General features: G+C 25.4%; 1 protein-coding gene across 4 annotated transcripts in view; it reads right to left on the bottom strand.

The window, feature by feature from the left end:
* LOC117177978 (5-oxoprolinase) overlaps positions 1 to 6,483 on the bottom strand; it is a 68,448-nt gene extending 61,965 nt beyond the window's left edge. For 2 of the 4 annotated variants that reach the window (XM_033369135.1, XM_033369136.1), the window contains exons 1-3: positions 6,323 to 6,483; positions 5,361 to 5,543; positions 2,583 to 2,767 (exon numbers count right to left, since the gene is read on the bottom strand). In XM_033369135.1, the coding sequence (XP_033225026.1) occupies positions 2,583 to 2,767; positions 5,361 to 5,525 (350 nt within the window). In that variant the 5' untranslated portion in view covers positions 5,526 to 5,543; positions 6,323 to 6,483. Of the gene's footprint in view, positions 1 to 2,582; positions 2,768 to 5,360; positions 5,549 to 5,628; positions 5,760 to 6,322 lie in introns of those variants that run through there. The other 2 variants (XM_033369133.1, XM_033369134.1) reach the window with 2 other exon arrangements.
* Between the last annotated feature and the right edge of the window lie 4,944 nt (positions 6,484 to 11,427).

The raw sequence follows: 11,427 nt of genomic DNA, 5'->3' as shown, positions 1-11,427 counted from the left end.
AAGGAATTAGTCAGAAAACTATTCTTATTTTGTAGTACAACATTTTTAATCTGTTGATGTAAAAGATTTATAAATAATTTATATAACAATGCAGTGCTTATCCAAAAGAAAAAACACTAGAAAAAAATATGTATAATAAAATATAAGTGGCTAAATAAATTCAAAATATAGTCAAATATTAATATAAAACAATAGGCGATGCGCAACTCGCCCTAGTGTACCTGCGCAGTTATCCCCACCACTGCGCTCAGTGCGTTACCCCTCACTTCCTTTTACTTGAGGCATTCAAACTGAGCACTGCTAATAATTCTACAATAATTAAACAAGATTCTGGAATTTTCCGACAGTAAAATTAAATTCTAGTCAGTTTGGGATCCACTTTGGGAATTTCCGATTCGGGCAATGCCCATTTTATCTCCGTATACATGTCTTCTCTACTCTATTTTGCAATTATTATTAGTTTATAAATATTATATCAGTAATCTACTTTTTTGCGTTTTTGAAGATATTTTACATGCCTTAATACGTTGAAAATATTATAATAAGGTCACTGTCAGCAATTTCTGTTATGTAAAATGATTACTTATTTTTTAGTTACAATGTGGTAATTTGCTATAATACTTTACAACAAATACCACTATTTTCTCGGCATTGTCCGCTAATGCCGCTACTTCTTAAATGATTCATTTTTTATCAATAATAAAAATTTCTATTTAAAATGTATTATGTTTTGAAAAAAGTAAAATAAGAAATCCTTCAAATACAATAAGACTTTAAATACAAATATTAGAGTTTGAAAACAATGAAGTTGATATTAAACAATAGAACAGACAATTTTAACTTTCAGATATTGCAATAAGTTAAATTTACAATTAAGGGTTTACAAATTCAAATACTAAAATAATTACAAATAAAAAAAATGCAATGAACAAAATTTGCTCTTCCTCTAAAAGTCTCTACATTTTTCCAGAATATAACTGTAAAATAACCCGAAATGACAGTGAATTTATTTAAATTTGTATCCAATTACTTGAATAATCACAAATTTAATAACACGTGATACAAATTCAATTTCCAATATGATCAATTCCAACTTTTTTGAAATTTTAAGTAAATTTCAATTCAAAAGAATAAATAATATATAATCTTTTGAGAAAAAATGTTGTACGTTGATCAGCTCTAAATATAAATAAATAATTAATTTTTAATGCATAGATGAAAATTGGCAATATTGTCAATTTTTAACGATTTGAAATTAAAATAATTTAACTTGTAATTTAAAAAGGGCCCGATCAAAGAAGAAAGCAAAACGTTCAATTTTGTATGTTTCTAACCTAAAATTTCATCGAATAATATAATTTTAAACATTTACAACTTTAATGTTTCATTCTTTAATTCATAGAATTAAAATTGATAAGATGAATTATATTTTTTAACTATAAATCTTTGAAATGTTTAATGTGTAATATTTTGCGGTTCGATTGCAATACATTTTTAATTATTTAATTAAAATCCATTAAAACCTCCCATTTTAGACCTGAAAATTATTGATCATTTAAATGAAAATTTACAAAATTCAAAATTTTTTTGCTCTAATTTTTAAACTTTAAAATTTAAATGAGTCTAACTTTGAGTACTTAATTTTTTAGCTTAGGTTTGACAACTGAGAATGAAAAAATTTTCAGCTTTAAAAAGTTGGAATTTGACAATTTCAACGACCGTGACAATTTTTTGTAAAACCTGAAAAAAGTGGGAGATAACTCGAATAATAATATTTGTTTAAATTTAAGAATTGAAACTTTTTTAAACAAATAAGATGGATAAGGTACAAATTTTAGCAGTTAAGGGTAAAATAAAATCGTTTGTCATTATTATTTATAAATATTTCTATTTACAATTCATCATAAACGGTAATTATACAATTTTTCAGAAGTTTTCTTTCAGTGAATCTTAACACGCACTGTTATTATTTATTTGTTAGCCATTTTGATTTGAAATCCGATTTTTTCTGCATGAAAATGTTTATAAATATGTTCATTTTTGTATTTTATTAAATATAAAAAATTTTCATTTTTAGGAATGTTTGCGTCAATCAAGAAGATTAAGGAAAATCCAAATCTAAAAAGAAACTTAAATTGAATTATATTGCCTCAAAAAATATTTATAACAACAGCTGCTGGTAACAGTTTAAATTAATAGCGTATGAAATTGGTCGATTTCGAATTCTGCGTGAACGCTTTCAAATTGTATAATCAATTTATTTTGAATTGAAAGCAATAATAATTTAACAATTTTAAATTAATGGAAATTAATAGAAACTAAAAGAAATTAATACAAAAATTGGAGTGCAATTTCAATTTTAAAACATTCAAAATTGTAACATTTAAAAGTCTTCGCAGATTTGCGGTATTTTCAATAATAACTTCTAAAGTCTTCATGAATAAATAATCTTTAAATCAAAAGCGATATGTGCCTTGTAAACGCAAGTAAGGGGCAACACGCTGGGCGCCGTGGTGGGGGTACACTATTGAGGTACATCGGTGCAAGCAGGGCATCACCCAAGTTATTACTATACTCTCACCAAATCAAAAAGGTTCGGTCGTGCCTGATTTCCAATATAAAGTAAATCCTTGAAGCCCTCATTAATTAATAATGCCATTTTCGCTCCTTTTCTTTCCAATAATGCATTTGTTGCCACAGTTGTACCCATCCGAATCCATGCAATTTTCGAAGTGTCTACCACGCCCTTCATTGAAACTCCAGTTTCCTAAATAAAAAATTGAGAAAAAAAGAAAGCAGTTTTAATAATTAATTTTGTATTCAAATCTATTATTAGAATTATATTTCGGGCTTAAATTCTGTATTGGTGTGATTGTTGTTTTGGGAATTTCGTCACCAAGCTTTTTATTCACAAGATCTAATTACAAAATAATATTAAGATGATCAATTTCATCCACCGAAAATCATTTTTTATAAACAAACATTCAAATTGGCAACATTGTTGCACACAATTTTTTTTTTATTTGCGATGGTTGTCTGACCTGTTTTTTTTCTTTAAATTTTATATGTGTTTATTTTTCAATGCATAATTTAAAGTCTGAACGAACTTTTGGCGGTATTTAGTAAATGCTGCAGGATAAAATAGTCGTATTTATGACTTTCTATATACCATTTACAATTTAAAATAATAACATTAATTAAATTCCAAGAGAAAGTTATGATAATAGTTCAAATTAAGCATTTTCATTTTACATTTAGCCATTTACTAAAATATAAACAGTTAAACTTCAATATGAAGAATTTTTTTTAATTTTTATTAATAATGATTATTAACTTATTATTTAATTACTATGAATGATTTTTTGTGATTTTTCAATTTAATAATTACGGGCCTTAGACACGGTTAAGAATTCTTATACCTTGGTTAAAGATGTTATTGTTTCATTCAAAATTGAATAACTTTGTTCAAAATTCAACAATTTTGTTTTAAAATTAATCTTTTGCCTTGAAAAGTCAAAAATTTTATCAAAAAATTTGTTTCTTTATTAAAAACGTTTTTTAGTTGAAAATTTATCTTTTCCTGTGGAAATATCACTTTTATTGGTTATAATTTGATTTTTGATTCAAAATTGATCATTTAATTTGAAAATTCGTTTTTTTCCCTAAGCATTACTTTTCACCTGCAAATTTTAATAATAGGTCAAAATTCGAATGATTAGTTGCAAATTACCTTTTTTTTAAATATAATCTGGGGTATAAAATAAACTGGTTTGTAGAAAATTCGACTTTTTTCCTGCAAAATTCAACTATTTATTAAAAAATTCCACTGTTTTGTAGGAAATACGTTTTTTATTGAAAATTGATTCCCTTAATTGGAAATTAACCTGAACTAATTTTTGCAACAAAATTTTTAAAACATTACACTATTTGTGTTAAATTTTTTTATAAACTATCATCACATCCATTTTTCAAATTATTCAGTTGAAAATTTATGTAATTTGTTAAAAATTTCTCCTTTTGGTAGAAAATTCTTCTTGTTGGTTACCAATTCAACTATTTGATTGAAAATGTACGTATTTTGTTGAAAATTCGTCCTTTTTTGTAGAAAATTAATCTCCTATGCTGCTGAGTTAAACTTTTTCTGTTTCTTTTTCCGTTTCGGTTGATAATTAACTTGTTTTAAAAATTTAACTGTTGTGTAGAAAATATTTAATTTCTGCTAAAAAATTCAGCATTTTGGTAGAAAATTTAAATATTTGGTACAAAATTCAACTTTTTTTAGAAAATTTACAGAATTTTTGTTTCATAAGTGCTTTTTTTTTTGTTAGAAATTCTACTGTTTAGTTAAAAAAATTTAAACTGGCATCATATCCATTACTTAAACTATTTATTTGAAAATGTTTAAAATTCAACGCTTAGGCAGAACATCAATTTTCTTAGTTGAAAATTCTCTTATTTGATGAAAAATGTATGCATTTAGTTAAAAATAACTCTCTTTTAATAGAAAATTAATCATCGATGTAGAAAATTAATTTTATTTTTTAAAAAGAAAATTAATTCTTCAGAATACACGTAGAGAAATTTAAAAAGATCACTTCATGGAACTACTCCTTATTCTTATTCACACTTTGACGCAAGAATGAAGAGCTCGGAACCCTTGATTTTAGATCAACGGCCGCTGCTTCAAAGCACGGGTTCCGAGATCATAGTTCTTGCACTAAAATGTGAATAAAATAAAGGATGAGTTCCGTGAATTAATCTCTTGAAATTTCTCTCCCTGTAGAAATATAACTATTTTGTTGAAAATTTAACTGAATGGTTGAATATTACATTTTTGTCAAAAATTTACATTCTGGGTTTGACATATTAAACTGTTTCGTAGAAAAATCACTTTTCTTGTTGAAAATTAATTCTCTGAAATTGCAATTTAACTGCACCATTTTTAGTTCGAAATTGATTTTTTTATTTTTGTATTTTTTCTATAAAATTAATCTTCGAGGTTGAAAATGCAACTATTCAGTTGTAAATTTACGTATTTTATATAATTTGATAATAATTGTTTTTTTTTCCTAATGGCCTAAAATCAATTTTTTATACTGATTTTTATTTCTAAATTGAGACAACATTCTTCCCAACCCCTACAAGTTGAATTCCGACGCAATTCTTCATACTTTTAAGATTAATTTGTCAAACATTCGAATTTTTTACATTTTTTGATCTTATGGTTTTGACTAGATAAAATGTATTAATTAATTTAATGTTAATTCTTTCTTGTGTAGTGGTCTAAAATGAATCTTTTTTCATTTATTTTTATTGTGTTTTGTTTAAAGTTCGTCCTTTTGTATAGAAAATTAATTTACCTGTTCCAGAATTCTGCGAATTCCTTCTCGAGGAGCATCTGCATAATTTGACGGATCAACTGACAGTAATTTCAGTACTCGAATTTTTCCTCCAGGACATCTTGCATATACGTCTGTAAAGGTGCCCCCTTTGTCTATGGCGAATTGGAATTTATTTTCTGTCATTTTCACTGATTTGTAGATCTATTCAAAAAATTTGAAATTTTAAATGTTACATGTAGAAATTAAAGTATGTAAAATTATGCATAAAACAAAAAATAATTCTAACCGTATTGGTTCCTAAGCCTTTCAAATTTAATGGGGTTTTCGATCGTTTATCAAAAAATCGTTCTATAGAACAAAAATTATTTTCTAAAAAAATTTGCAACAAAAAGGCGCAAATTGCATTTTGAAATAACTTCTTCTGATCCAGAATGAACTAGATTTACCCCATAAATACCAACGTATCTCTGCTATAAAGTATGTAAATAAAGTTAAGATTTAGAATTTTCCAAGATTTTAAGATAAGCGTCAGTGACAAAACAGAAAAAAAGATGAGGAAACTTCCACAATTGAGACATGGTTTTTATCAATTTATTACATGCAAGATAATGAATTTACAAAATTTTGAGGTTTATAATTATAACAAAAAAAAAGAATGGGTAAAAGTATAATTGTTGAAAGAAATTTCACAAGAACTGAAACTTTTTATAATGTGATTTTTACAATATAAACAAATACAATATGTACTATATTTTTTTTACCCAAGTATTAAAAGTTGAAAACAATTCTAAATTTAAAAAACGAAAAAAAAATACATTTTTGCCACTGATTATAATTTTATAAAGTTTACACATATTTACAGTAAGCGAAATTGCGGTGCCACAATTGTTATTACAAAAACCTACAAAATATTTTTTCTGGACAAAATAATTTTCAAAATGACGTACACAAGAACGAATTTCAAATAAATTACGGCTTACCTATTTTTTGGTTGTAATTTCTGGTTGCCGTCCTGTTTGATCCGACTGCACTCACTCTCTAAACAATAATAAAAGTTATTATTGCTTTGCGGTTGACATACTACGTCCTTGCTTCACGTAGTCGTAGTTCACAGTGGAGACCTGCGCAATCAGCGCATTATGTAAAGATCCGTGGAATGAAACGAGTGATTCTCAACCTAGTTCCTAATTTGTTTAATCCATCCAATTGTTGAAAATTATTTAATTATTAAAATTATTATATCCAATTACATCCAATTACATATTAAAAAGCCAATGGCGCCATTTTCGATTGATTCTCGAACCATCTCGAAATTACTCGAAACAATTCGTAACTATTGTTGTCGGGAAACTCGTGTTCTTGATTAGATGAAGTTTTTATTTTTTCGCCGCCTAAAAAAAGTTTGCAAACTTTAGGTTTATGGGAAACGTAAGGTTATCTAAATAATATATTTATTTATGTAAAGAAGCTTTTTATGAATTTAAAGAGGTTTTATGAAAACAAAAAGAAATTCTCAAAGTTTTTGGAAAAATGGAAACTGATTTTTTCTCTCGAGAATAAATTTTAGGTATAATTTAACAAAAATTTCAAAAAATGTTTTAATGATTTTCTAAAATTTCGAAAAAGAGTGGGAAAGATTTTCAGGTAAAATTTTTTAATTAGCAATTTAATTAGATAACAGAGAAATTAATCGTTAACTTTAATGATGAATTTTCAACCAAAACAATTAATTGTCTATAAAAACAAGACAAATTAAAAAAAATGAATTTGAAGAGAAAACCAAGGTTACAAAGTTCCATAAAAAAATGCGTTTAAGTTTAAGAAACATTAAGAACTTTAAAGAGATTCCAAATTAATTAAGAACAAAATCATTTTTAAAAAGTTAGAAAAAGCGATATCGAGAGTTGACAAAATTTAAATTCATCGTGTAATTCTAATTGATTTTTTATTGTTTTAAATTAATTTTTAAGCAAATTTTGCAAAATACTGTAAAGAAAATTAGACTTTTTCGACAAAATATCTGAGATCTTCAAAAATCTTTTTGAATTTTCACAAGAATCTCACGAAAATAATATTTTAATAACTTTAAAAATAAATGAACATATTTTCCTACAAAAGAAATATTGATTGGAATTTTTTTATTTTATGCTCAAAACCATTTAAAACAATGATATATTTTTGCGTTAAGAAATTACATTGATTTCCGAAAACTCGTTTCTATTCAAACAAATAAAATGTTTTAGGTTTAAAATGCAGCTTGATAAAATATATTTTTTTAGTTGATAATTTAGCTATCTTGTTAAAACTTTGTTTGCATGACTTTAACCTTTTGTATTTCAAATGAAATTCATTTGATTAAAATATTATTTCTATTATCTAAATAATGAATCCAATATTTTAAGAATAACAGTCCAAATTTGTAAATAATGTGAGAAGCTTCTTTGCAACTTTTGAAATAAAAAGGTTTTGAACTCATTTTAATGTTTTAATTTTTCGAAAATTCCAGCCACTGGAAAAACTATCTCAAATTTTCCTAAAAGAAGAGTAAATTATCCGCCTATAGCGGAACAAGATAGTTAAAAAAATATGTAACTATATTTTGAAGAAAAATTAAATCAATCTTTGGTTATAATGTAAACAATATTCCCAAACGTCTTCGATTTGTAAATTTTTATTTTACATCGCTAAGAAAATATTGTTTTCAAAATAAATTCGAGAAACTCTACAAATCACCGTGAGCGCTTTTTTGGTGATTTAGAAACTTTTCAAGGTAAAAATGTAGAATGCGTTTGCAAAAAAAATGTAAAAGTTTTCAAGTCTAAATCAGACAAGACCCTTTGTCTGTTAATGACTACATTTTTCCTAATTTTTTACTTTCAAATATTCTAAACACATTACAATTTTCAAGATTTTAGAAAAATTGGTTTAAATTAAATTCAAATTTTGTACTTCAAAAAATTCCTGTAGTCCCACAAAATTTAAAAATTATTTCGAAATTACCAAAAACATGCATGCGCGCGCGTGGCGCGCTTTTTTTACCTGTACCTACTTATTAAAAAACGCATGGCACCATTTTCGAATATTTCTCGAATCATATAGAGATTACTCGAAACAATTTGAAACTATCGTTGTGAGGAAACCCGCGTTCATGATTGGTTAAAGCTGTCATTTCTTTTTCTACGTTAAAAAAAAGTACGAAAACTTCAGGTTTATGACAAATGTAAGGTTATCTAAATAATATGTTCAATAATAATAATAATTAATGGAACAATGGGATCCAGTACTTTGATATACAAAATATAATGTGTAGATGTTTAAAGATTTCTATATCTAAAAAAATTTTTAAGCATTTCAAAATATTTACAAAATTGTCGTAAAAGAATCTGGAAGATTTAAAGACATTTTGTTCAGAATTTATGAAATTATATTATACAAATCGAATAATTAAAAAAAATATTTAGAAGATTCAAATGATTTGAAAATTAAAAAAAAGAAAATTTTAATTTGATAAGATTTATAAAAATTTACTAAATTTAAAAAATTTAGATTTAAACAAAATTTTTGAATCTTTAGAAATGTTTTAAAAAATCTCAGAAGATTACTACAAATGTCAAAAAAAATGTGGAAGATTTTAGGGCAATTTTATTCATTTTCAGAGTTTTTCAAAAGTTTTGGAATAATTCGAGTTAGCTTAAAAGATATTTAATAGTAAAACGTCTGAAAGTCCTAAATATCATTTAAACAGATTTGAACTTTTCTTAAAATTTTGCAAAATACTTTGATATAAAAAAAGTATACTTTTTCGAGAAATAAAAAATCTTGGAAATTTTTTTTTAATTTTTTCAAGAATCTTACGAAAATGGTATTTTCTTAACCTTGACACCAAATGAAGAGACTAACCTGAAAAAGAAATATTTATTCTTATTTTTGCTTTATATTTAAAATCATTTATTGCCCCAAATGACAATGTGGGTGAAATTTTTGTTTTTATTTTCTGAAAAACTTGTTTTGTTCATTAAAAATTGAACTATCTGGTTGAAAATTCGTCTTTCGGATATGAAAATGTATCTGTTTTGGTTCAGAATTAGATTCGTCTCTTTATTGAAAAATGTATACTTTTTGGCTTAAAATTCAACTGGTAAAAACTAATTTTTATTTAGTTGATTACTCAGCTATTTTGTAAAAACTTTCTTTTTTTGCATTTATACGCCTGTTTTGCAGCTATGACAGCTCCACCAATTTGGAACTATTGGGAAGAAATTTAAATTTAAATTCAATTTTAACAAGAAATATTATAGTAAATAACTAATTTGAGATCTGTGTATAATATTTCTAATTAAAAGGAACTGATATTTAGTGCTCTTTTTTTAATAAAATTGCTGTGATAACTTTGACATACCCAATAATTCGCGTGTCAGATGGCACTGCTATCAAGTTAAAAGAGATACCCTAGAGGCGTATTGAACTGTTTTTTAAGGTTGAAAAATCATTTATTTTGACTAAATAATATATCATAATTTAAAGAAATGTGAGAAGCTCTATATACAAATGATGTTGAATATTCTCATTTTCAAGAGTTCAAAAAAATTTGTTAAATTTATTTTAGATTCTTTATTCAATTTTTCGATTGAGAAAGATTGTATTGTTGATCTAAGAAATTAAACATTTCTTGAATTTTCTTGAAACATTTCTTGAAATTTTCAAATTAAATTATGAAACATTTGCCATAAATATTAATTTAAAAAATAAGAGTTTAACATCCAAGCAATTAATGAAATTTTCTATTTCAAAAAGAGAAATTCTGAACGAGAAATGTAGTATTTGATATTTCAACGAAAACATATTTTACTTTTTAATCAAAACATTTGCATTAAACCAAAAAAGACATAAGCTAAATTTTCAAAAAATGAATATTTTTCAGTTAAGAGAGAACAAATGGCTAAAAAACTTTTAAATTTTCAAGCAAAATGATTAATTTTTTTAAAACAAAATCAATAAATTTTTAACCAGAAATATAATAATTAAATTTTCAGTTTAAAGAATTAATTTAAACAAAAATTAATTTTCAACTAAATATTATGTCACAGTGATATCAAGCTACATTAACAGATATATTGTATATATACTCCTATGTGATCTCCTTTGCATATTATACAAAAAATGAAAAAATTGTGTAGGGCGTACGAAATAATTATACTTTAAATAATTTATTACTTTGACAAAAAATACTTCAGTATATCCTGGCCAGGGAATAAATTTCCGGTTTTTAGAAATTATGGTCCAGTGCCTATTAGAAAGCAACCGATCTACCGCAAAACTTGTTATTTATTCTTTCGGGGAAAAAACTCATTTGGTGCTTCAAGGCTTTAAAAGGAAAAATCATGATCTTTAATAGGTCAAACTTTTATAACATTGAATTTTTTTAAATGTTTTAAATTGAGTTTAGTACATTTTTAAAGGAAGCTGCCAGTGCAAAATAAACAAAACAAAAACTATGCAACTTATCTATGAATGATAATCACTGTCGGACAGTAGTTGGTGGTTTGAGCAATAATTGCGTCGGCGCTAGATAAAATATTCCAGTTTGAATGAGGAAAATCCAAGATGTCTGCATGCTGACGGCCAAACAATTATACCAACTGCACAGGACGAAACTTCGTTTTTTTAATAACTCGGAAAAAAAATATTTTCACCATAAGATTCGATATTATTTTTTATTAAAAAATATATTCAAATAAATAATCAAATTCATAATTTGTTATTATAAACATTTTTGAAATGAATAAAATAACTTCTAAAAGAGATGAATATTCTACAGAACAGGTAAACTTTTAACCCCCAATTTTTATAATAAAAATATATGAATTGTCAACGACAAATTTAACACTTGATATTTTAATTGAACATGAGTTTAATTTTAAATCAAAAGTAGTTGAATTTATCCTAAAAATTTTTTTTCACAAAATAGTTGAATGCTGAACCAAAACAGAACAATTACACAGCCACACAAAAAAAAGTTTTGACGTGGAGGTCTAACTATGTTTACTATACGTTTTTGGGGTCGCAGAATCCGAATCCGGGGTCC

Source organism: Belonocnema kinseyi, chromosome 8 (assembly GCF_010883055.1).
Source record: "Belonocnema kinseyi isolate 2016_QV_RU_SX_M_011 chromosome 8, B_treatae_v1, whole genome shotgun sequence".
Taxonomy (NCBI): domain Eukaryota; kingdom Metazoa; phylum Arthropoda; class Insecta; order Hymenoptera; family Cynipidae; genus Belonocnema; species Belonocnema kinseyi.
The sequence above is the reverse complement of the archived record's forward strand: the minus strand, read 5'-3'. Positions and strand labels throughout refer to the sequence as shown.